General features: G+C 44.3%; 1 protein-coding gene across 2 annotated transcripts in view; it reads right to left on the bottom strand.

Annotated features, from left to right (window-relative positions):
* Nucleotides 1-226: 226 nt before the first annotated feature.
* The window catches only part of baiap3 (BAI1 associated protein 3), a 38,655-nt gene continuing 13,720 nt past the window's right edge, over nt 227-25,161 (bottom strand). Inside the window, exons 3-34 of one of the 2 annotated variants that reach the window (XM_024390267.2) lie at nt 16,403-16,490; nt 15,040-15,123; nt 14,615-14,722; nt 13,649-13,708; nt 12,309-12,375; nt 11,658-11,871; nt 11,472-11,516; nt 11,283-11,360; nt 11,020-11,128; nt 10,003-10,110; nt 9,831-9,923; nt 9,620-9,723; nt 9,248-9,365; nt 8,856-8,980; nt 7,997-8,087; nt 7,859-7,915; nt 7,610-7,707; nt 7,419-7,470; nt 6,865-7,016; nt 6,537-6,660; nt 6,145-6,285; nt 5,811-5,906; nt 5,171-5,386; nt 4,198-4,266; nt 3,968-4,047; nt 3,689-3,797; nt 3,073-3,147; nt 2,864-2,947; nt 2,376-2,496; nt 2,087-2,210; nt 1,719-1,924; nt 227-1,336 (exon numbers count right to left, since the gene is read on the bottom strand). In XM_024390267.2, the coding sequence (XP_024246035.2) occupies nt 1,233-1,336; nt 1,719-1,924; nt 2,087-2,210; nt 2,376-2,496; nt 2,864-2,947; nt 3,073-3,147; nt 3,689-3,797; nt 3,968-4,047; nt 4,198-4,266; nt 5,171-5,386; nt 5,811-5,906; nt 6,145-6,285; nt 6,537-6,660; nt 6,865-7,016; nt 7,419-7,470; nt 7,610-7,707; nt 7,859-7,915; nt 7,997-8,087; nt 8,856-8,980; nt 9,248-9,365; nt 9,620-9,723; nt 9,831-9,923; nt 10,003-10,110; nt 11,020-11,128; nt 11,283-11,360; nt 11,472-11,516; nt 11,658-11,871; nt 12,309-12,375; nt 13,649-13,708; nt 14,615-14,722; nt 15,040-15,123; nt 16,403-16,490 (3,400 nt within the window). In that variant the 3' untranslated portion in view covers nt 227-1,232. Of the gene's footprint in view, nt 1,337-1,718; nt 1,925-2,086; nt 2,211-2,375; nt 2,497-2,863; nt 2,948-3,072; nt 3,520-3,688; nt 3,798-3,967; nt 4,048-4,197; nt 4,267-5,170; nt 5,387-5,810; nt 5,907-6,144; nt 6,286-6,536; nt 6,661-6,864; nt 7,017-7,418; nt 7,471-7,609; nt 7,708-7,858; nt 7,916-7,996; nt 8,088-8,855; nt 8,981-9,247; nt 9,366-9,619; nt 9,724-9,830; nt 9,924-10,002; nt 10,111-11,019; nt 11,129-11,282; nt 11,361-11,471; nt 11,517-11,657; nt 11,872-12,308; nt 12,376-13,648; nt 13,709-14,614; nt 14,723-15,039; nt 15,124-16,402; nt 16,491-25,161 lie in introns of those variants that run through there. The other variant, XR_006084162.1, reaches the window with a different exon arrangement.

Genomic DNA, 25,161 nt, shown 5'->3' with positions numbered 1-25,161 from the left:
TAGAGCTAAACACAAAGGACTGTTTTCCCCCCAGAAGATTTCTAATCATTTTTTTTTTTTCTAGGTGTCTAGTGCTACTATATGTTTGTGAGTCCATTTAGGTTTCCATTTAGAAAAAGACTCATGCAACATGAAGAGCGACATGTTGATATCATATGGGCAAGTCCACTACAAAGAAGGAAACATATTTTTCGGAGGAGAACAAAATGTGATAAGAGCTAGTGAATCATATTCAAATACAATCTTTATGTATAGACGGCTTCATCTGAATGGTACAATGAACAGCAGCACAATCCATTACAATCCAAGGCAAGTAGTTCACATTTACAATATAACAAATAGAGGACTAATACTCTTTTCTTCAGGGATAAGGTTCATAATCTGAAGAGATATAAACATCCAATCATCAATCATCAATGAGCACAGATGGCGTCACAGGCTGCATTTACACAGGCAGCCAAATTGTGATCTCTTTTCTGTAATTTATTGTTCTTTTGACTGATCAGATCAGCTCTGAAAAAGAGCTGGTGTGAAAAGATCTGAAACATTTCAGAATTGGGCTGCCTGTGTAAACGCAGCCATATATGACACTACTCCTTCTGATGACTTACAAAACCTGGCTACAGATGGCTTTTCCTTGCAGTGTTACATCCTTGTGCTACTTCACCATAAACTCAGAAACGGTAGTGGGAGTATATATTTTTTCCCAACGATTGATCCACCCACATGATTCGACTGAACACATATCAATTACAAATTAGTTTTAGATTCAGTTAGATGTTAGAGATGTAATGCAACAAAGATAATACAACAAAGATAACATTCAATGAGCTCTTTAGAAAACAAAATAATAATTACAAGATAAGCTACTTCTCATATTTCTCAGATAGGACCCTTGGATTTGTCTTACTTTTTAACTCCACATTGTTGGGAAAGGGCTTGTAAGTAAGCACTTCACGGTAAAGTCTACACCTGTTGTATACGGCGCAGCGCATGTGATAAATAGTATTTGATTTGAGGCATAAAAATACAGCAGAGACAGGACATTCGTATTCCAGTTTAAAAAGTCATGCCTTACTGTGTTTTGTTCAGCATTACATTTTCAGTGCACGTATAAGAGGATTTGAAACCTGTAAACATTGTAAACATACGGGTAGTACAACAAGTACAAAAGCACATGTGGCAAAGACGTAGTCAGAATACACCAATACACCAGACCAGTGCTGACAGCTTCACTCCTCTTCCATGGATTTCTCAATCTCCTTTAGCTTCCTCACAAACTCCTGAGCCTCTCCGTCTCCTGTCCGTGCGTCCAAAATCCTCATGATTGGCTTCTCTGGATGGAGAGAGCAAACAGAAATGTAAGTGCATCCATCCAACGCCTGCCACAATTACCTTTGGATTGAACGGGTCGCTAGGTTGGATTACAGGAGTAATAGGAAACCTTTCCCAGACTTAACATGCTCTCCTCCCTGGGGGCCCGTTCCTGCTCAGTGAGGAGTAGAGGGGTGGTGTTATGTACTGTAGTCTATCTGGCGGACTGTCCTACCAGGGTTGGGGTCAATTCCTTTCAATTCAGTAAATTCAGGAAGTAAACTGAAATTATAATTCAAATTTTCCTCAATTCTTTTCAATGTGGAAAACGTGGAATTAGAATACGGGTTCACTTAATTAATTGACTGAATTTAAATCAAATTGACCCTAACCCTGCTCCCTACCGCTGGGTTTGCTCCGGGCCAGGTGCAGAATGGTCGGCTGGATGGTCTTTCCGGCCGCTGAGGCGTTGGGTCTCCCTGGCCAACAGAAGTCACTGAGCGGGGCCAAGGCCTCCCCGGCAAAATCGTTGGTGGACAGCCAATCATAGTCCATCACAGTAAAAGTCAGACAGGCAAACCTGTGCCTGTACTGCTCTGGGCTGACATGGCTGTGGGACAGCAGATAGAGGAAAATGAGTCAAACTGAAGTCTACATCTCCATGTTTTGCTTTTCAAATGTAGCTGCTGTCAAGAGGGAATTATCATATCATCCACCAATCCCAACATTTCCTACTCTGTTAGTGCATAGAGAAGGCGGATTAGACACTCACAAATAGAAGAGCTCATCAAATACTGGGTGCAGGGTCTTGAGCTTCACTTGGGTGCGTTGGCTCTTGGCCATGGGGAAGAGGTGGTGGGGACAGAGCTCTATGATGACAAAGGGGTCACTCAGCCCTGTGTGGCACCAGAGAGAGAGAGAGAGAGAGAGAGAGAGAGAGAGAGAGAGAGAGAGAGAGAGAGAGAGAGGGGTACAGGAACAAATGAGGGGCTCAAACAGAAGATTGATTTGGCATTCTTTCTGCATATGGAGCTGCATGCCAATGGAACTCTGATATTTACCATTGGCATCCAAGGCAATGAGATCGGCGGCATGCAGGATCTCCACCGTGAGCCTCTGCTCAGAAGCATCATAGTAACACTTCACACTGATGCGGCCAAAGCGGGTGTGCTTCAATGTTCTCTGAAAGGCAGATCCATATTATAAATCATATATAAACAGATGATTGATTGGATTGGATTGTTATACATCCCTTTAGTATGATGAATCCTGGACAATCAAATCAAATTTTATTTGTCACATACACACAGTTACCAGATGTTAATGCTAGCGTAGCGAAATGATTGTAATAAGTGGACATGCCTGTAAAGTTGTTCTGGCGTTCTAAACTAAACCGCTGTTACAGAATACAGTTAGCGACCACATTAGCATTAAAGAGATAAAGAAAAAGAAAATGTCTTGTGATCTTTCAGCTCCTAATCAACACTCCCCCACCACACTAGCCCAGGGGTTAAAGTCACATGTGGCAGCCCAGCAGGCTGCAGACTACCTGCTGAGAGATCTTCTCCAGGAAGTACTGCTCGATCAGCTCAAAGGACGAACACTTGTTCAGCCTCAGCTCCTCGTCAAGAGCCTATAGGAACAGCAGTGGGGAGGGGGCTCGTCAGGAACCAGCTGAACAACCCCCACTAAAAAAGGCTCTCTACCACGGTCAGGCATTAAGTAGCTAAATGGTACATAAACTCTTGGTGCTCTCACCTTGTAGTCGACATGGTTCTTCAGATCTTCTATGACAAGTCCCTCTCCATCAGCACAGAAGAACTGCACCAGGGCCTGAAAGGAGCATTGTGGCAGGAAAGGTTTCAGTTTTCAGGTTACATGTTCTGATACTCCGCTCTGTTCGACTGGCATGACTAGCTAATTAGCGGTGGTAACTATAACTAACGCCTTTGGTTGGAGCATATGTCAGAGGATATTAGCAGACCGGTATGTATCCTCGCTGACAGCGTGAATCCCCCAGGAGGAGAAGAAGATCACCATGGAACACACCACATGTTCTACCCACGCAGCTTTGCATTTTCACGACGTTTCATCCAAATCTGTCGTGTGTCCCTTGCCAGCTCTATGCTCCATTAGAATACAGGAACTGTCACATTGCCATTCTGGTGGGGACTCTCCTCAGCAGGGACTGAGCAGCCAAGAGACCTGATGAATATCAGTGGTATGGAAATTATACCACACAAGTAATTAGCAAGGATAGAGTAGCTGATGATGGTGAAAAGGAGGAGGAAGATGAGGAAGAAGGGGAAATAGGCCCCTACTGTGATTCTCCCTGTCTCTGGGGTCAACAGAGAGAGAGAGAGAGACCACTGACCTCCACAGTGTACTGGAAGCGGTTGTAGAACTCCACCTGGACTCCCATGTTCTCCGCCACCGTGTCTAGGATCATTCTGAGGAGCAGCTCCCACATGCCGAGGAGAACTCTGTGCAGAAGACAGGAGAACACAGTTAGACAACAATCCGCTGTATGTCAAGTGATCATAATGGCTAGATAATGACCTGTACTACAGCATAATGTGTCAGAGGGGTATCGTTATTGTGTGCATGTCTAAGATGCTCATCTAGATAAAGATGTGACACAGCAGGTAATTACCTAGCCAGATTCTCCTTCACCAGAGACTCGCTGAGGATGACTAAAGTGTCACGTAAGTACTTCATGAGGGGGGACACGGCCTGAAACAGAACAATGTCACAGAACAGTGTCCCATCTTAGGGGGAAGTCTATTGAGGAAATGTCTTCAAACCCAGAGATGACAAAGAAAGAAAGCAGAGAGGTTGCTGCTACATAACAGAAGCAGAACACAATGTATTGTTCAGTCTTACATCATCGTTGTTGATGGAGTCGGGGGACAGGCTGATGTGTTGGAGGTACCTCTTCAGCTCTGAAAGCATCTAGACAAAACACACAATATCACAATGCACTGGTTTACCTCTCTGTTCAAGGCAATGTGACAATGGTTACCAGGCAAGACCAAATTTGAGTATGCCATATCATACAGTATTATGTAACCAGATCTGGGTTCACATAGTATTTGTTTTCTTCAAAATACTTTAGCTGTGCTGGATTAAGGTTGCCTGACACATGGGAGCAATGGAATAGTCCCAAATGTGAAACCCCCGACCGTCTTGCACTCCAAACAAGCACCATCAAACGCCCCAAAAAACAAGAAAACAAATACTATTTGAACCAAGGTCTTTATCATTTATGTAACCCGTTCTCATGGAAACTGATATTGATGTGCATGACTGTGTCCCTTGCCTGTGTCAACATTCACAAGGCCGCAGGGCCAGATGGATTGCCAGGATGTGTACTAAGAGCATGCGCTGACCAACTGGCAAGTGTCTTGACTGACCCTTGCCAGGTGGTCAGCTGACACTGTTGTTGTCCATGTGGGGTCAAACGACATAAGGAGGGCGAAAACGGAACATTTGAAAATGGATTTTAAAGAACTGATTTTAGTATTATAAGACTCCAAAAAAGGGCCAATAATTTCAGCAGACTGCTGGCATTACACATCTGGCTAAAAGACTACTGTATCTCTGCTGGAATCACTTTTATAGATAACTTTGACACCTTCTGGACCTATTGTTATTTTACTGCTGCTCTTTAATTACTTGTTAATTTATTTCTTATTCATATTTTTTAAAACTGCACTGTTGGTTAGGGGCTCGTAAGTAAGCATTTCACTGTAAGGTCTACTACACCTGTTGTATTCGGCGCATGTGAGAAATACAATTTGATGAGTGGTTACGAAGTATGACCGACAGAGAGGACAGTTCAATGAGATGGAGGGACCTTGTCTGTGAGGTGAGTGATGAGGCGCTTGGCCTCCCTCTGTAGGTCCGCATCCACGTTGTAGAGCTGTCCGTTCAGGGCCTTGTTGACCTGCTCCTTCCCCTCCGCCCCGCAAGACTCCTCCATGGCTTGCTCCACGCCCTGCCAGTCCAGGTCCCGAGGCAGGTGGCCCAGGAACACACGCACATGCTCTGTGTTGTTCAGGGCGATGCACAGCTAGCCCACACCAAGACCCAGGAAGTACATTAGCAGAGGGAAGAAGAGAAAGTCAGAGGAAAGGTCGAGGAATGGTTGAAGGAAACAAAGGACGAAAAAGAGGCAGGGCTAAAAAAAAAAGAGGCACGACGGTAAGTAGACCAGTGGAGGCTGCTGAGGGCTCATAATAATGGACAGAATGGAGTGAATGGAATGGTATCAAACCCATGAAAACCATGTTAATGATAACATTCCATTTACTCTATTCCAGCCATTACTATGATCCGTTCTCCTCTAAGCAGCTTCCACTGAAGTAGACCAAACATTTTGCACTACGGACAACCCACTGAGTTCTTTGTGTTGCCAGGAAAAGAACACCCGCTGACATTTACTTCCCACGTCATCCTGAAGCCCCCCTTCCTTCCTGCCTTCCCACAGGTGTTACCTGCACCGTCAGGCTCTTGATGTCTCGACCCTGCTGGCTCCTCTCAATCTTGCGCTTTATCATCTCTGAGTAACACACGGCCTCGCTGCAGAAATTCTGCAACACAGACAACATCTCACTCATCATCATCATCATCATCATCATCATCATTGAGAGTGAAACCCTCAATTAGTATTCATTTTTTCTGTTTTGGTTGTGTGTGATTGTGGCTTGTCACCTGTAGAGCTTTTTACACTGTCTCTTGATGTGTAGCGTGTATGAAAGCGTGCACCTATGTGTGTGTGTGCATGGGTGTGTGTGTTTGTGTGTGTGTGGAGGTAGCGATGGCACTCACGTCTGTCAGGCGGGTGACAAAGATGAAGGCCCCTGCAGAGTCTGGCCAGGACAGCTGTTTCCAGAACTCCCGCACCTGGCTGAAACACGCTGTCACGTCCACCGCAGAGGAGCTGTGTTTGGCCTGCTGTACTGGCTCCAGCTGTTCAGTACACACACACACACACACACACACACACACACACATTCTATGAACAACAACTTATAGAAAATGATAAACATTTACTGTATTAGAAATACACTGACACACCGAGTACATTAGATAGAAACATCATGGTGGGTTACAGATCATCAATGGGTTCTGCTGTAGAAGTGTAATGGATATCCTGATTGCCGTATGTTTTTTCATGGAAAAGCAATCTCTATAGACACTTCCATAAAACGCCTTCTCACCTGATCCATGTCTACTGCTCTGCGGATCCTGTCACAAGACTTGTCATGGACTATCTGCAGCCACTTGTGGATAGATGTCTTGAACCAGCTGTGATAGCCAGTCAAGGCCATCATCTTTGCGTCCCTGAGAGAGAAATACTCATTAACCACCTGACATTTAGCTAATCTATTGTATGTTCAAGCATATGGAGAAGTTCACTGCAAGATCAAATCACCAAGCAATAACAACATCTAATCAATCTTTCTGTTTTCTAAAAGTTCAATGCAACCAAGCTGAACATCCACCATCCACCAGTCTGACCGGGTGGCAGGGTGTTCACAAACTCACCTAAGAGGGAGGAACTCTCTGAAGCGTTTGAGTATTTTCAGAGACATGTAGAGCTCTAACAGAGTCTCTCCCATGGTCTGAGTTAACCTGGAGCTCTCCTGCTCCAGAGTGCCACACACCTTCTCCATGGCAACGCTCACGTCGTCCGCGACCTGGGGGAGCACAGGGGTCAGTCACCCCATCTCAGAGGTCAAGGGTCAACAGTGAGGATACATGCATACTGAACATACAGGAACACTATATGCATCAGTATACTGTTTTTCATCATGTATCAGGGAAGCAGGTAGCCTAGTGGTTAGAGCGTTGGGTCAGTAACCGAAATGTTGCTAGATCGAATCCCTGAGCTGCCAAGGTAAAAAATCTGTTGTCCTGCCCCTGAACAAGGCAGTTAACTCACTGTTCCTAGGCTATCATTGTAAATAAGAATTTATTCTTAACTGACTTGCCTAGTTTAATAAAGGTTAAAAAAAAATATATATATATATGGGTAAATATCATGTGTGGATAAAGATGTTGGCAGGTTCTATTCCTTTTGGTTTCAAAGGAATTCTCACCAGTTTCTCCAACTGTCTATACGCGATGCTGAAGAAATCCACTTTCACCGCACTGGGGGGTTTAAAAAGACAAAACAAAGAACAGGATTCATTTGCTATTTGACATAATCAACAGGATTGTACTTAAAAGTCAAGTTCGCCCTGTCACCCTCCTTGTTTAACACAATAAACTGCAGGGACTGTTTGTGTACCTGTAGAAGAGCTTGTTGTAGACATTCTGTCCCCTCTGTACATCTGCACACACTGCATCCACCACCTGGACCAGTCTCCTCAGCTGCTCCTCTAGAGCCTATAGAATCGACACACTACAGCTCACACACAACCCCGACAGGCCCATCCATGTGTTACCCAATAAATGACTGGGAGTTTATATATGGAATGTGCGACTCTCTTTATTTGTATGACTTTGTGTGTTATCAATTCTTATGGGGTCAACTTACTCCGTCCTCTGGTTTGAATTGTGAAATTGTGCTCTCGTACCACTCCACTGTACCTTTCTGTTGAAATCAAAAATTGCAGTCATTTGAATTAGTCAACAGTGCTAACACTAACAGGTCTTCCTTATATTTATGTTGTACCTTGACAACAGTGGCAATTTCCAAATGCAGTTCATTTCGAAGGGGGCACGCAGTCTTGAAGGCCGGCATGGTCTGCATGTGTCCTACACCCCTGAGTCACAAACACAAAGGGAAACATGGGCCTGTTATTGTAGCCCAACAACTCATTACTGAGTAAAAGACAAAAGGCACAATGCAAGGTGATTTGTAGGTAATCTAAATGATTGCTGGAACAGACAATCCTGACTAGCCTAGCCTGTCATTTCTGTCAGCCTTTTTAAATGAAGGTGACTGACAGCAAGAATGATTAGTATGTGTTTGAGTACATGTTTTTTTGTGTGTTTGTGTCCACAATACACAGAGATCTCTGTAGGAGTGTCAATCACTGGGCAGACTTTGAAATATTATTGGAAAAGGCCCTGCAGGATCTCCATTCATCTGGTCTGTGCGACACAGAAGTACAGTGCCCCGTGGGGCTGCTCACAGAGAAAGAGTATAGCAACATGAGCATGCTTTTATTGGCACAGTCATCACCATTCAAGTAGAAAACCCTCCCAATAGGCTTATGATTTAGTCACCCTGCCCTCCTATTGGCTTGACTGTTCTAGGTACTCCATCTGTGGTTTAATTTTAGTGACTTGGTTGAGTGTTTGGTCTGGTATGACAGCTCTGGTGAGATTTTGATGCAGTGATGTGGCGAGAGAGAGAGAGAGGGGTTGGTGGGAGTCACAGGTGGCTGGTGGCACCTTAATTGGGGAGCACATGCTCATAGTAATAGCTGGAACGGAATGGTATCAAACACATGAAACAAGTTTTCCATGCCATTCCAGCCATTACTATGAGCCTTCCTCCCTCACCAGCCTCTGTGGTATGAGTTTACCTCAGCATGAGCTCGCAGCGTGTGACGGCGGCTGGACTGGTGCAGGGGAACACCTGGCGCATGCTCTTCATCAGACACAGACAGTGGTCCGTGTACAGCCTGAAGCTGTCCGACAGCTGCCGCTCCTGAACACAGGAAGTACATCATCATCACATCACTCAACCTCACAATGATCGATCTAGCCAATAACAGCAGATTCAGACAGAATTCTGGGCTTCAGTCTAGTTTCCAGAAAAACTACCGCACCGGAAAAAAAAACAGGTTTTGATTGAATAACAGACCCCTAGGTCATAGGATGATGGATGTTGAGTGGTGAGTTAATGACGTGTCCTAATGCCAGATGAAAGTTGATTGTGAGCCAGAGGGGAGCTGTGAGGAGACAGTAGGCCTACCAGGTCTCCCTGCACAGCTTGGGGATCCCACTCTGCATCGATGGTCCTCAGGAGCCTCAGCAGCAGAGTGTAGCACATCCTCTGGGACCGGTGGTGGCTGCTATAGCACTGCCAGCGACTGCAGACCAGAGCAATACATACTACTATACATCTACTGTACTTAACATGACCCTCACCTCTCAGCTGAGATTAATGGATTTAGACCTAAAAGGACTAGGAAGGAAAAGGTGCAACTCATATTTAAAAACGCGGTACTCCATTGGCACAGGCTCCTCCAGCTTGACTTGGCATAACTTTGATTTTCTCATTTGGACCACCGCAATACCTTTGGCATATGATCTACATTGAAGTGTTACTATTGTAGCTACTCACATGATGGCCTGTTGCAGGGGTGAGAGGTCAGTTTGCACAGCATGATGAGACAGCACAGTCCATGCTGGAGGACTCACCTGCCCATTCCAGTTATAAGGCTCTTTCTGGAGAGAAAAAACAGATGATTTACATGGATAGCATAAGGAAACCATCCATAGCCATTTCTGTCATTTTACTTGATAATAGAATGCACTGTATAGTAGAGTTTCACCTGAATATGAGCGTGTTCGTACTCCAGAATCTGACTCAGCATCTTCTTATGAATGACTTCTTTGGATTCCCTCTTACTCAGTGTAGTGTCTCTCTGGGGAACAAAGTCGAATGATCAAGTGACTTGGGTAGAATACACAGGTACTGTGGAGTAGAGAGAGTGTAGTAGCTACCTGGGTAGTGAAGAGCTTCAGAATCAGGTGACATTCTCCCTGGACCTTGGAGGCACTGGACCGGGGCTCCAGCTTAAACCACTTGTCATATCCCATTACAGGAATCTCCTACAGGCAAACAACAAACAGGCTAGACCAGGGATGGGCAACTTTGATGAGGGTGGGGACCACAAAAAGTCTGAACTCATCATGAGGGGTTGCAGTTGCTGGCTGGTCTGCATACCCACATTCTGCTTTACAGCTAATTTCCTGCAATTCTGCACATTCTTCCATGTGGTGGAGAGAAATGTTAGCAGTTTTTAATATGATATCTGAGTGAGACTGATAAAACGTTTAGATAGCTGGCTGCTAAGCTAACTTAGCAATCTACTTTTTTTGCTGAAATTAGCTAATTGACTGACTATCAGTGACTGACATAACAATAGAAAAACTGCCAAAGTTCAAAATTGCACTTTTTCTATTCTACAATTCAAACTCTCAACAGTAAGTTGAGGCCCTGACTGAGTTCCTAAATTTATATATATATAGAGAGAGAGAGAGAGAGAGAGAGAGAGAGAGAGATTTTTTATATTGATCCGAGGGCCTGCCCATGGGCTAGACACTAAGCCAGGAAAAAAGGGTTTTGTGCTCAAACAACTGGAACAGAGGTGCTGCCTTAAATAATAGCCTCTTTAGATGTAGAGGCGCAACACTCTCTCCATTATAAAACTATCATTTATTCTAAATCCATTAAAACCGAGTGACGTTCCGGTCTGATGAAGGTGAAGACCGAAACTTCACACTCTTTTTGATGGATTTACAGTAAATTAATAACGGGTGTCTCTGATAGACAATGAGCCAGGAACCAATTTTGGTGGAGTATAATTAATAAATGTTAGTTAACACTTATAACAGCTAATAGATACAAACATTCGAATAAACTGCATCAAGTAAAATGTATTTCTACTGTATAAAAGAAGAAACATTACCAGTAGACAACAGTTGGGAAGTGAAAACACCGTAACTTTAAAGAATTACATTCAGTGGAATGTTGATGCAGCCAAGGAAGTCATCAGCATTGTCTTCAGATGATCCCGATGACGACGTCCCATTGGACCGCACCGATTTGGCAATCTGCTTAAAATATCTAGTGGGAAAAGGTACTGATGAACACATAAAATATAACACAGAGCAATCAACCAGCACTGCGTCTCAATGACCTGACAGTCAAGACCTCCATTCACTATATTAAAGGGCCTATTTCACCGACTTTATCATTAGCAAACAGAAACCTGTTCTACCTGCCCATTCCTCTAAGTCCACTGACTTCATTCAGTTTTTTGCAGGCCTCTGCGACAGAGACGTCATCGTCGTGGTCCCTGAGAAGAAGAGAAAAGGTTAGTAGGACAGTTGGATAGCATTGGCATGCAGATTCCGTTTTCAGGAATCTGTACTGAAAGTGGAAAGGCCCATACTGTGTATAATCATACCATATGTCCATATGCAGTAGATCACCATGGACATCATCAATGTCACTATTGGAAGAAAAAAAAAAGATCATAATTGAACATTGTGTAAACAAACATTGTTACCGTTAGGCTCTGAGACACATACAAATGTCAAGCGTTCTGCCAACAACTTCCAGAATCGGGGTACCGTCAGCACTCTGTACTTACAAAACAAAGTGCTCATTCCAGACTGGGTTGAGAGTCTCTGGCTTGACCTCAGTCACCTGGATGCAAGTGGCTGCTAGAACCTCCTTGGTACTGGACCTCTTCTCCAGCTTCTCCTTCCTCTTCCTGAAGCTGAACTTCCTCTCCTTCTTATCCTCTGTCTCCCGAGGGCTCTGGCCCAAGAGGATTCCCAGCATGCAATAGGGGTCGCTGTACCCTACCCAGGCACAATAAGGGTTAAACTAATATAGAGACACACTGAGATTATACTGTTAGAATGACGGTGATGTATCTTATTGAGGTTCAGGAATCAAAAGCAATTGATCTGCTAGTAATAGCAGCCTGTGTACTTTTAGACAAAGTGGTCCAGTGTTATCTAAAGTGGACAGTGATGTGATGATGGTTGTAGTGTCTTGGTTGAACCACTGTATCATGAGAAGTTTTAATTTTTCTTCCAGACAGAAAGAACAATGTGGCTCACTCAATATAGTTGATCTGAAAATGTTCTAATCGTATTTCAATAATAAACAATTGCATTCATTGTCAATGGGGAGTTGGAGTTGGCAAATGGATACGATGACATTTCATATCCACGCACAGAAAACAAATGCTGCTTCCCATCAATAGCAGTAAATGAACACAAACACCACTCACCATTTGCATCCTTTGCCATTAGATTTTTCCCTTTCATGACAGACACTCTCATGGTGAAACTGGCTCTCTGCAAAACAAAGCGCACAAAGTAACAGCAGTACACAGGCTAAGAGTCATGCATTAGTGAGAGCTCTCGCTGAAACGATCCATAAGCACGCTGCATTCCAAAACCGGGCCTTGAACATGGCATAGAGTGCACTTTGAAAACAACAGCTAGTCGGTGAACTTTATTGTTATTTGGATTCTTTAACTCGAAAAATACACTTTCATCAGTGTTAAACAAAATACCAGCTATCACTGCAGTGTGAGACGTGAGTCTGTCAAGAGAGAATAATCAATGTGTGTTTTCTTTGTCTGGTGTATAATGCCAGGGCTTTGTGTGTCACTAAGGTGGAAAGACACTGCTGCGCCGGCGAGAAACAGAGATCCTTGTAGAATGGAACATTTAAATGGCACAATATGTTCTTCTCTGCCCACAACCTTTCAAGGAGTCTTGCAGAAGAGCCCAGCATCTCTTTCAAACTGACATTTGAAAGGTTGCTGGTAGTCAAGGGCATCATACAAAGTGGGCTTTCACAGATCATTATGTCTCCTGGTGCACAGTGAGCCTCACTATGGCTATCAATACACTCCATCAGCTCAGTCTCTCCGGGTACATAGGGCTGTTAGTGCTTTCCATGAATTTTACTTTAACCTTGTGAATGCAACGTGCTATACACGGAGTATACCAAACATTAGGTGTCGAAAGCGTTCCACATGGATGCTGGCCCATGTTGACTCCAATGATTGCCACAGTTGTGTCAAGTTGGCTGGATGTCTTGATACACATGGCAAACTGTTGAGTTTGAAAAACCCAGCAGCGTTTCAGTTATTGCCACAAACCGGTGCACCTGGCACCTACTACCATGCCCCATTCAAAAGCACTTAAATATTTTGTCTTGCCCATTCACCCTCTGAATGGCACACACACATACAATTCAGTTCTCAATTGTCTCAAGGCTTCAAAATCCTTCTTTAACCTCTCTCCTCCCCTTCATCTACACTGATTGAATTGAATGTAACAAGTGATATCAATAGGGATCATAGCTTTCAACTGGATTCACTTGGTCAGTCTATGTCATGGAAAGAGCAGTTTTGTAAACTCAGTGTATAGCTAAACACAAAAGAAAGGCACATTAAATGGTGCAGACTTGAAGATCCTCACAGTGACAACTCAGCGGTGCTATCTTGTTCATACAGCTTACATGGCGTGTGTCTGCGGATGGGAGATACAGGAAGTGACAGGAGAGGAGACAGGAGATGGAAATTGACAAGATGGGAAGTGGAACAAAGCATCTCACCTTGGATTCTTGGACTCTCTGCAGAATGATGTCATGTTCCTCCTGACCCATATCAAATACCTAGGAGAGGGACGACAGTGGAAAAGGGTGCTCTTTGCAAGAGAGCCTCATAGGTCTGTGAGCATATTTGCAATACACATCCAACTATACTCCTGCCTGCATTTTGACCTGTACGTTTATAAATCAAAGCTTAACTATTTAACTATTTGAAACAATAATACAATGGGGATACGCATTACATCCCTTGCCAATGATTTGCCTCCTCATAAGCCCGACCCAAGATGGTTGTACAGGTTCAATCTCACTATCTTCAAAAGGCCAAAGAGAACCAGGGGTCACTTCAAAGCATGGGGACATGTGCCCTGGTCCACCACCTCAAGCAGAGAGCGACAGAGGAAGCAAGGATGCAGCTTTGGAGTGACAGAGTCTTAATGGTTGTAATATTACAGCTGAACATCAATACTGAGTGGGCCTTGGCTTTGATGTTTAATCAGCTCTAAGCCAAAGCACATCTGCTCAGTCTCCTACAGATGTCTCAAAGCAAACATGGCTCTCTACTGCCGGAATGAACCTCTAGGATTAGTTGGTGAGGACAGAAATTAGAGGAGGGGTTTATAACAGGAGTCACATGACGAGACAATCTGATTTCTGCTGTTGTTTTCTGGGACAGTAATTATTTCAGCTTACTTGGCTCTTTCTGGTCTTGTCTATTTTATTAGTCAGTATTTGAAGTGTAAATTACAGCACACTAGGGTGCGTTCATAAGTGTGTGTGTGTGTGTGTGTGTGTGTGTGTGTGTGTGTGTGTGTGTGTGTGTGTGTGTGTGTGTGTGTGTGTGTGTGTGTGTGTGTGTGTACTTATGTGTATGAGAGCAAGTGTTTGTTGGTCTCTGCCATGTGTGTGAGAGAGTTTGGCCAGGTGGGCTGTTCACTAAACGGATTTAGCTGATCAAAAGAGTGTGTGAACCTTCAGCAGATAACTGAAGATGTCGCCTTCATTGGTGATGTACTCTGGCGAGGGCACGCCCACCCTGTTGACTACCGTGTAAACGGCCTCTTCATACAGGAGGTCCAGCTGGAAGAAAACAACCTCAGTGAATGCCTTAACTACCGTTTTTCTTTCTTAAAGCAGGGTCACTGCTAAATGAGAGCTGGGAAACAATTCTCTGTCAATAGAATGATGTGACCTTACTGTACCTAACAATGTGTGAGTTTTACGCAACAGTGTAGATAGCTACAGCCATGTGAGGATGGAGGCAAACTGGGTTCAGGACACTAGATTCTAGTTGGGGCGCTAGATATGAGATAGGCCAATAAATGCCAATAACAAGTCAAATACCCCTCCATCGCTAGAGCTGAATGTTCTACCCCTAGGGAGCCCAGGCTGCTCACCTCTCTCCTGCTGGACCCCTCTGGAACGAAGGCCTGGTCTACGTGCTCTGCTGGTGGTACGGCTGTGTTACCTTCCCCTTCGCACTGCGGAGACACAGAGAGAGATAACTTTAAACCTTAAACAGGCTCCATCACCATGACTGCTTTAATAAGGCTTGGAAAGGGTTGTGAGGTTAATTCACAATGAGCTCGTATCGCCAACCAAACACTTTCGTTTTCAATTGCGGCACACAATCAGACAGAGGCAATGACTGCATCATTGATTTTCTTTTTGTTCCCTTTTCACCACTTTAAAACCTGAAGAGGCTGGAAAACAAGTGTTCTCAGATAAACATCTTAATAGAGCCCCATTCAGTCCCAGTCTCTTTCCTCTTGTGTGGGAAGTGAGGTGGTAGAGAGCCATGGAGAGCAGCTTCTTCTGACAGCTGAGCCTCCAGCCTTTTGAGTGGCCTTCTCAACCTTGTCCGTCTGTCCCCTCAGCCCACTGTGTAACACAGAGTTATGAACGTACCGTAAGCTAGCTCCACAAATAGCTTGAAATGTACCAGACCGAGGGATCCAGTCGGTACCTTTTGGCTAGTTCAACCCATTGGAACATTGTTAAGGAGGGTGGTCAAGTGCGTTGCGAAGCAGAGGATTGCTGGTTCGAGCCCAGTGTGGGGCAGTTGGACAGTGGAGGAAGCTAAGCTGTTGGCAGCACATTGACCCCTGTTACATAGGCATAGCAGAGGGGACCGGCGAGAGCAAAGTAAGTGTATACTACCCAAGACCTTTCCTTTATAGTCTCCTTAAAAAAAGTTATTTTCATTTCAAGGATCTTCCTACTTAAAGCCCCCATGCAGTCTTTTTATTTTATTTTTTAAATCATCACTGTATGTCTAAAAAAATCCCTGCGTGTGGTTAGTTCATGAAAATGTACTTTTTATCATTGCTCAGTCTGATTGTGTTGGTGTGTTGTTACAAATGTAAATATGTTTATATGCACAGCCCTGATTGGCAGATAGGATTGTCTAGACTCTAGAGCCTACCCCTTCAAAGTAAGAGGATACATATACAAATAAAAGATTACTGGTCATTGGTCAGAATAATCAGATCAGATTGTGATGTCATGCTGTGGGCCAAAAAACTCCATCCCACCTGAACAGGCTGAAATTCCAGTTGTTTTTTTGTTAGTTAGTTAGTTTTTTGTTTTTGTTAGTTAGTTTTTTAAAGCTCCAACACTAAAAAGGGCATTATCATACTTTTCACAATTTCAGACTGTTATTTCAACCTCATAGAATGGAAATATTTTTTTTTTTACAAGTAAATCACGTTTTAGAATGCACTGCCCCTTTAAACAAACATAAGGAGGTTTAGGGTTTACCTCAGCCTGGGCAGCACGCAGTAGATTCTCTTGTTTCTGAAGGATGCCATTCATACGCACAAAGAACTCTCCATTCCCCTCAGACAGCCTGTAAAACATACAGTGAGATAACACTGTCAATTATATTCTCATTTGACACATTCTGTTAATTTTCTGTTAAGATTATAGAAACAAAACTGTCCTACAGGGTCTATATAGAGAAACGCTTTCTTAATTCCTCAGTAAACACTGTTACTCACAGATGCTTCTATCGTCCTTAGTAAATGTGGATTAACTTTATTATGCTTGGTTTCCATTTAGCAAAAGACTAAAGGAGACCTAATGCTGAGCTGTCAATCACAACCAGCAACACTTATAGAAGAGTATCATGAACAAACTGTTACATTATATATGATTCAGTAGCCCATGTCTTTCACTAGACTAGACAGACATTCCTTCCTGCAGCAACAAATCTGAGGGGAATTGTCTGTTATTATGCAAAGGATGGGTCTAATCCTGAATGCTGATTGGTTAAAAGCGCATTCCAGACGGTGTCTATTCCAAAAATTACCACTGGCTAAATCTATGACGTCTATTTATTCTGTTCCATCTGACTGCACAATCCACTGTCTCATCATCCCAGGCAAGGAAGTTATACACTTGATCTCCACTATAAAAAGCATCTAGACATTATCTCACATTTCTTTTAGACTAACATTTAGATTTGTTTAAACGTTACTAATATTTGTTTAAACTTTACTGTCTGTCTCTCCAACATTTGCAACATTGTTTCAATGTTCAAATTCGATCTCCAACTGTCCCATAGTAATGAACGTGTAGGGGTTGGGAGTCGGGACGAGAGAGAGAGGCAGGCAGCGTTTCTCAGCCAGTCTAAATCATGAATCAGCTGGCATCCTTTTTTATGGATATATACAAAGAAATGTCAATTGAAAAAAGGTCAAACGAAATTAAGTGCAGCTAGTTTGCAGTCTTTCCAGCTTCAGTTTCAAGTTACTGTGTTAGCTGTGTTGTTGGCTAGCTCCTCTAAACAACAGTGTCCTAACGAGGGAGCACATTTTCTATGCCAGCGAAATTGTGCCTCATTAGCTCATTGTTAAATGTCACTAGAAAACAGTATAAACAAATTGCTATTGTTATTCTGTCTGTACTGTTTGACGTGACTGTAAGTTAGTCGTCGTTGGCCAGCTAGCAAGCAAGGGATAAGAACGTTTCCAGCCAGTATGGCAATGGAACATTTAGAACGAACGACTGGTCCATAGATACAGAACAAAAAGACTGAACGACTGGGTCGCATCCCTGGCAACCAAGCCAATAGAACGAACGACCAGCCGGCTTGGGTAGCAACCCTAGATTTGTTTTGGGATGATATCCTGTGGGAGGATGAAATAGTATGAATAAATTCATCAAAATAAAGTTTTGAATGAAAATATGTCATTATTATTTGATTTGTATAAAAGTGATAATGCCCTCAAAGCCGGTGGTTGGAGGATATATTGGCACAGTTTGCCAGCCTCCAACTTAGTCTCGGGCCTAACAACACCCGTGCCAATATATCCTCCAAATAACAGCTTCTCTGGCATTATCACTTAAATAACGTGTGTGTCTGGGAATTATTGGTAGCCTAAGACCAGTATAAACAGACAGTGGATAGAAGGTGAGAAAGCAGCCCATCTCAGTGGTGAATCATTCAATAAGAATCATCTCACTGGTCCTTGGGAGTTGCTGTGCTCCCTTGAGTATTAGCAAAAATATGAAGCTCAACAAAGATTCAAAGCCACTCTACCATGTCTGCCATAGAACGTTATTCTAATCCAGGGAAGATACAAAATACATTCAATTTTTTCTCTCTCTGAGCTGGTGAACTCCTGGACTCCTGCCACTTGCTAATTCCATAGCCCCAGTCGCCATGGTGATGGAGGCACATTCGTAGCGGAGGGATTCACTGGCACAGCTGAACACCTTGGGAATACCCCCCCCTCCCCTCTTTTCCTCCATTCCCAGACTAGAGGAGTGTTCTGGAATTAGTTGTGTGGCAGAGCACCAGGAGCAACAATACAGGCCTGATACCTCCACCCCCCTGCCCCCACCTGTCTCCTAGCCCAGACCCCTGTCTCATTATGCAGAGAGAGGACAGAGGAGCTGTCCACATGGCCCCCTCTCAGTCACGCACCTTTATTAGCGCTGCCTGTCACATCACAGCGGGTGCATGGCAGTCTGGTGGCGGCAGTCTGGTGGCAGCCGACACAGCTCCCACTGATCTCCCCATGCATTGCATTCAACGCCCCTGTCTGAGACAATGTCTCCAGGGAGCCGGAGGTAGTGGGTGGTATAACACCCCTGATTATTTGTGGCCAGGGTACGTTTAGTGCGGGACGAGGATGACAGAGGAATGAGGATGTCTGTCTGTCTTTACAATGGAAGCTTGACAGGATCCCCAAAGAGCTAAAATAGCTCATTTCTGTAGAAATCTAATTAATGAGCATGAAAAACATTCCTTCAATACAGTGACAGAATTCAAGGTACAGATATTTTATTTACGTTGGAAAATGGTAGTCTTGTAATGTGTCAGCCCCATTAAACAGGTACTTTCATATCTGACAGCTAGCCTGACATTTTTGTGAAGCAGCATGAAGGCATGCCAAGCTTGTCTGCTTTGTTAACAGATTGGTTACATCATGAGTCATATGGTGATTAAATAGGTTATTTGAGTCTATCAACATTTAACACTATGTATCCAAAACAAGACTTTGGCTCAGTGTTCAGTGTACCAGCGGCACCTTTCGCTTTTAACCTTTGTAAGTGTATTTTCTGATGTCTGGATTCTCTTTGAAGATTTGTATGATTAAGAAAAACCCACAATCACAAATTATAGGGGTCTGTGTGAGTCAGTCACTCTTTCTCTCTCCCTCTCAGTCTCCCTCCTCCCTTTCTCTATCTCTCTCTCTCTCTCTCTCACACACACGCACACACACACACACGCACACACACAATTTTATGTTGCTAGGAAACAGCTTCTTCCAAAACAGTTTATTATTAATATTCCATTTTATTTTGAATATTTATTCAAAATCTTTGCTCATGTTTTGCTGTCTAAAAGGTGAATTATGAGCTGAAACAGGCAACTAGACATGCAGACTCAGACGAACATATACAGATGAATACAGAGGAATACTTCACATGTTTAAATATATGCTGAAACATGCCATACATTTTTTGTATTTTTTTAAACTAAATAAACATTTTCTCTTACATGTATCTTCCATAGCCTGTGTCCCCATATGAATAGACATCCTGAGGGTTATGAGGATGCAGCTTCAAAGCTTCAGAAAGTATTTCCCAAAACACCACATGGAGAATGTTTGCTAGTTGTGAGTGTTCCGGGCTTTTTTGCATTATTTAATATTAATGATAATGAATTAAGACATTCAATGTTCTTGACAATTAAAATCCCTCTAATCGTGTTACAAATCAATGAGCTTGGAATCATTTGATAATGCCTGAATAATGATGGCTCGTGTTTAAGGTGAAGACAGGACTTTGAAAAGAGCAAGTCCTCGTCATCAGAAAATACAATCACTCTCAGGAAATGTCTGTCTATTGGTTAATAATCTCCACTTCAGGGTACATTTCTTCACTGGGGATCTACAGTACTTCCTACATGTGATGTCTCTTTATGCACGACTAACATATAATGACTTCCTTCCATCCATGGATGAGAAGCTACATTGTGATCATTTAGTTCTGACTGAAGAAACAACTGCTTATAATCTTTTCCCCCATGTGTGTTTGACTCTGACCTGGAACTGACGTTACGTCAGACGCCCATCTGGGTAATTTACACCCTGGGTCGTCTACACTGGGTCGGACACGGGTGCTTTAGCCATGCCTCATTTGCATCCTTAGTATTAATGAGCGCCAGGCTTTCATGCAACCTAATGATGAGCGTCCAGCGGCTCAGTCAGACTTCACTCAGGGTTCTCTCTAGCAGTCTTCAGTGGGAGATGATGACCATGGTTGCTGCCTGCCTGGCAGAGGAAGACAAGTCTCTCTCTATCTCCTTGCTCCATCTCCCTCTACCACTCCCTCCTCCTTCTTTATACTTCCGGCGCCGACAGAGATGGCCGCCTCGCTTCGCGTTCCTAGGAAACTATGCAGTTTTTTGTTTTTTTACGTGTTATTTCTTACACTAGTACCCCAGGTCATCTTAGGTTTCATTACATACAGCCGAGAAGAACTACTGAATATAAGATCAGCGTCAACTCACCATCAGTACGACCAAGAATATGTTTTTCGCGATGCGGATCCTGTGTTCTGCCTTACAACCAGTGTAACGGAGTGGATTACATGCAGCGACCCGAAAAAACGACTCAGAAAAAGAGGGAAACGAAGCGGTCTTCTGGTCAGACTCCGGAGACGGGCACATCGTGCACCACTCCCTAGCATTCTTCTCGCCAATGTCCAGTCTCTTGACAACAAGGTTGATGAAATCCGAGCAAGGGTAGCATTCCAGAGGGACATCAGAGACTGCAACGTTCTCTGCTTCACGGAAACATGGCTAACTGGAGAGACGCAATCCGAAGCGGTGCAGCCAGCGGGTTTCTCCACGCATCGCGCGGACAGAAACGAACATCTTTCTGGTAAGAAGAGGGGCGGGGGCGTATGCCTTATGACTAACGTGACATGGTGTGATGACAGAAACATACAGGAACTCAAATCCTTCTGTTCACCTGATTTAGAATTCCTCACAATCAAATGTAGACCGCATTATCTACCAAGAGAATTCTCTTCGATTATAATCACACTTTATTTACTTTACTTTACTTTATGAACTTTATTTAACTCTCTGCAAACTGGAAACGATTTATCCGGAGGCTGCATTCATTGTAGCTGGGGATTTTAACAAGGCTAATCTGAAAACAAGACTCCCTAAATTCTATCAGCATATCGATTGCGCAACCAGGGGTGGAAAGACCCTGGATCATTGTTACTCTAACTTCCGCGACGCATATAAGGCCCTGCCCCGCCCCCCTTTCGGAAAAGCTGACCACGACTCCATTTTGTTGATCCCTGCCTACAGACAGAAACTAAAACAAGAGGCTCCCACGCTGAGGTCTGTCCAACGCTGGTCCGACCAAGCTGACTCCACACTCCAAGACTGCTTCCATCACGTGGACTGGGAGATGTTTCGTATTGCGTCAGACAACAACATTGACGAATACGCTGATTCGGTGTGCGAGTTCATTAGAACATGCGTTGAAGATGTCGTTCCCATAGCAACGATTAAAACATTCCCTAACCAGAAACCTTGGATTGATGGCAGCATTCGTGTGAAACTGAAGGCACGAACCACTGCTTTTAATCAGGGCAAGGTGTCTGGTAACATGGCTGAATACAAACAGTGCAGCTATTCCCTCCGCAAGGCTATCAAACAAGCTAAGCGCCAGTACAGAGACAAAGTAGAATCTCAATTCAACGGCTCAGACACAAGAGGCATGTGGCAGGGTCTACAGTCAATCACGGACTACAGGAAGAAACCCAGCCCAGTCACGGACCAGGATGTCTTGCTCCCAGGCAGACTAAATAACTTTTTGCCCGCTTTGAGGACAATACAGTGCCACTGACACGGCCTGCAACGAAAACATGCGGTCTCTCCTTCACTGCAGCCGAAGTGAGTAAGACATTTAAACGTGTTAACCCTCGCAAGGCTGCAGGCCCAGACGGCATCCCCAGCCGCGCCCTCAGAGCATGCGCAGACCAGCTGGCCGGTGTGTTTACGGACATATTCAATCAATCCCTATACCAGTCTGCTGTTCCCACATGCTTCAAGAGGGCCACCATTGTTCCTGTTCCCAAGAAAGCTAAGGTAACTGAGCTAAACGACTACCGCCCGTAGCACTCACATCCGTCATCATGAAGTGCTTTGAGAGACTAGTCAAGGACCATATCACCTCCACCCTACCTGACACCCTAGACCCACTCCAATTTGCTTACCGCCCAAATAGGTCCACAGACGATGCAATCTCAACCACACTGCACACTGCCCTAACCCATCTGGACAAGAGGAATACCTATGTGAGAATGCTGTTCATCGACTACAGCTCGGCATTCAACACCATAGTACCCTCCAAGCTCGTCATCAAGCTTGAGACCCTGGGTCTCGACCCCGCCCTGTGCAACTGGGTTCTGGACTTCCTGACGGGCCGCCCCAGGTGGTGAGGGTAGGCAACAACATCTCCTCCCCGCTGATCCTCAACACTGGGGCCCCACAAGGGTGCGTTCTGAGCCCTCTCCTGTACTCCCTGTTCACCCACGACTGCGTGGCCATGCACGCCTCCAACTCAATCATCAAGTTTGCGGACGACACAACAGTGGTAGGCTTGATTACCAACAACGACGAGACGGCCTACAGGGAGGAGGTGAGGGCCCTCGGAGTGTGGTGTCAGGAAAATAACCTCACACTCAACGTCAACAAAACTAAGGAGATGATTGTGGACTTCAGGAAACAGCAGAGGGAACACCCCCATTCACATCGATGGAACAGTAGTGGAGAGGGTAGCAAGTTTTAAGTTCCTCGGCATACACATCACAGACAAACTGAATTGGTCCACTCACACAGACAGCATCGTGAGGAAGGCGCAGCAGCGCCTCTTCAACCTCAGGAGGCTGAAGAAATTCGGCTTGTCACCAAAAGCACTCACAAACTTCTACAGATGCACAATCGAGAGCATCCTGGCGGGCTGTATCACCGCCTGGTATGGCAACTGCACCGCCCTCAACCGTAAGGCTCTCCAGAGGGTAGTGAGGTCTGCACAACGCATCACCGGGGGCAAACTACCTGCCCTCCAGGACACCTACACTACCCGATGCTACAGGAAGGCCATAAAGATCATCAAGGACATCAACCACCCGAGCCACTGCCTGTTCACCCCGCTGTCATCCAGAAGGCGAGGTCAGTACAGGTGCATCAAAGCTGGGACTGAGAGACTGAAAAACAGCTTCTATCTCAAGGCCATCAGACTGTTAAACAGCCACCACTAACATTGAGTGGCTACTGCCAACACACTGTCAATGACACTGACTCTACTCCAGCCACTTTAATAATGGGAATTGATGGGAAATGATGTAAATATATCACTAGCCACTTTAAACAATGCTACCTTATATAATGTTACTTACCCTACATTATTCATCTCATATGCATACGTAGATACTGTACTCTATATCATCGACTGCATCCTTATGTAATACATGTATCACTAGCCACTTTAACTATGCCACTTGGTTTACATACTCATCTCATATGTATATACTGTACTCGATATCATCTACTGTATCTTGCCTATGCTGCTCTGTACCATCACTCATTCATATATCCTTATGTACATATTCTTTATCCCCTTACACTGTGTATAAGACAGTAGTTTTTTTTTGAATTGTTAGTTAGATTACTTGTTCGTTATTACTGCATTGTCGGAACTAGAAGCACAAGCATTTCGCTACACTCGCATTAACATCTGCTAACCATGTGTATGTGACAAATATTTTTGGGGGATTTGATTTGATTTGATTTTGATTCTCTCCAAGTGGTGATAGAGTGAGTGATCATTTAGAGCCATCATGGGGACACAGGGGCCAGTTCTAATTATAATCTCTCTCATTGCAGTCCAGGTAGGTACAAAATGATGGCGGGATGGAGAATGCCACATTTTCTTTTTTTTTCTTCTTTGAATTTTTTTTTCCCCCCTTTTTTTTCCCCCAATTTCATGATATCCAATTGTTTAGTAGCTACTATCTTGTCTCATTGCTACAACTCCCGTACGGGCTCGGGAGAGATGAAGTTTGAAAGTCATGCGTCCTCCGATACACAACCCAACCAAGCCGCACTGCTTCTTAACACAGCGTGCATCCAACCCGGAAGCCAGCCGCACCAATGTGTCGGAGGAAACACTGTGCACCTGACAACCTTAATTAGCATGCACTGCACCCGGCCCACCACAGGAGTCGCTGGTGCGCGATGAGACAAGGATATCCCTACCGGCCAAACCCTCCCTAACCCGGACGACGCTAGGCCAATTGTGCGTCGCCCCACGGACCTCCCGGTCGCGGCCGGTTACGACAGAGCCTGGGCGCGAACCGAATGTCACATTTTCATTGCAAATCAACGGGTCAGATTGATGTTATACTGATCCAATTCATCTCCCATAACTGGGTTGATAAAGGGGAGACCGGGGTTGATTGTCACACTTATTTTTTACTCGTGTGTATTTCTCAACACCAGTACCTCTCTAGGCCAGATGGGACGCTACCGTCCCACCTGACCAACATCCAGTGAAAGTGCAGGGCGCCAATTTCAAACTACAGAATTGTAAATATTTAACATTCTTGAAAATACACATGCAATATGTCAAAATAAAGCTTAACGTCTTGTTAATCCAGCCACGGAGTCAGATTTCAAAAAGGCTTTATGGCGAAAGCAAACCATGCGATTATCTGAGGACAGCACCCCATCAAACAAACACAGACAATCATATTTCATCCCGCCAGCGTTGACACAAAACTAAGAAATAACTAAATAATTAATGCCGTACCTTTGAAGAGCTTCTTCTGATCGCACTCCAAAATGCCCCACAAACATCACAGACGGTCCTTTTGTTCGATTAATTCCATCGTTATCTCCAAAATGTCCATTTATTTGGCCCTTCTGATCCAGAAAAACACCGGTTCCAACTCGCGCAACATGACTACAAAATATCTAATAC

Source organism: Oncorhynchus tshawytscha, linkage group LG09 (assembly GCF_018296145.1).
Source record: "Oncorhynchus tshawytscha isolate Ot180627B linkage group LG09, Otsh_v2.0, whole genome shotgun sequence".
Classification (NCBI taxonomy): Eukaryota; Metazoa; Chordata; class Actinopteri; order Salmoniformes; family Salmonidae; genus Oncorhynchus; species Oncorhynchus tshawytscha.
This window is presented reverse-complemented; position numbering and strand designations above follow the sequence as displayed.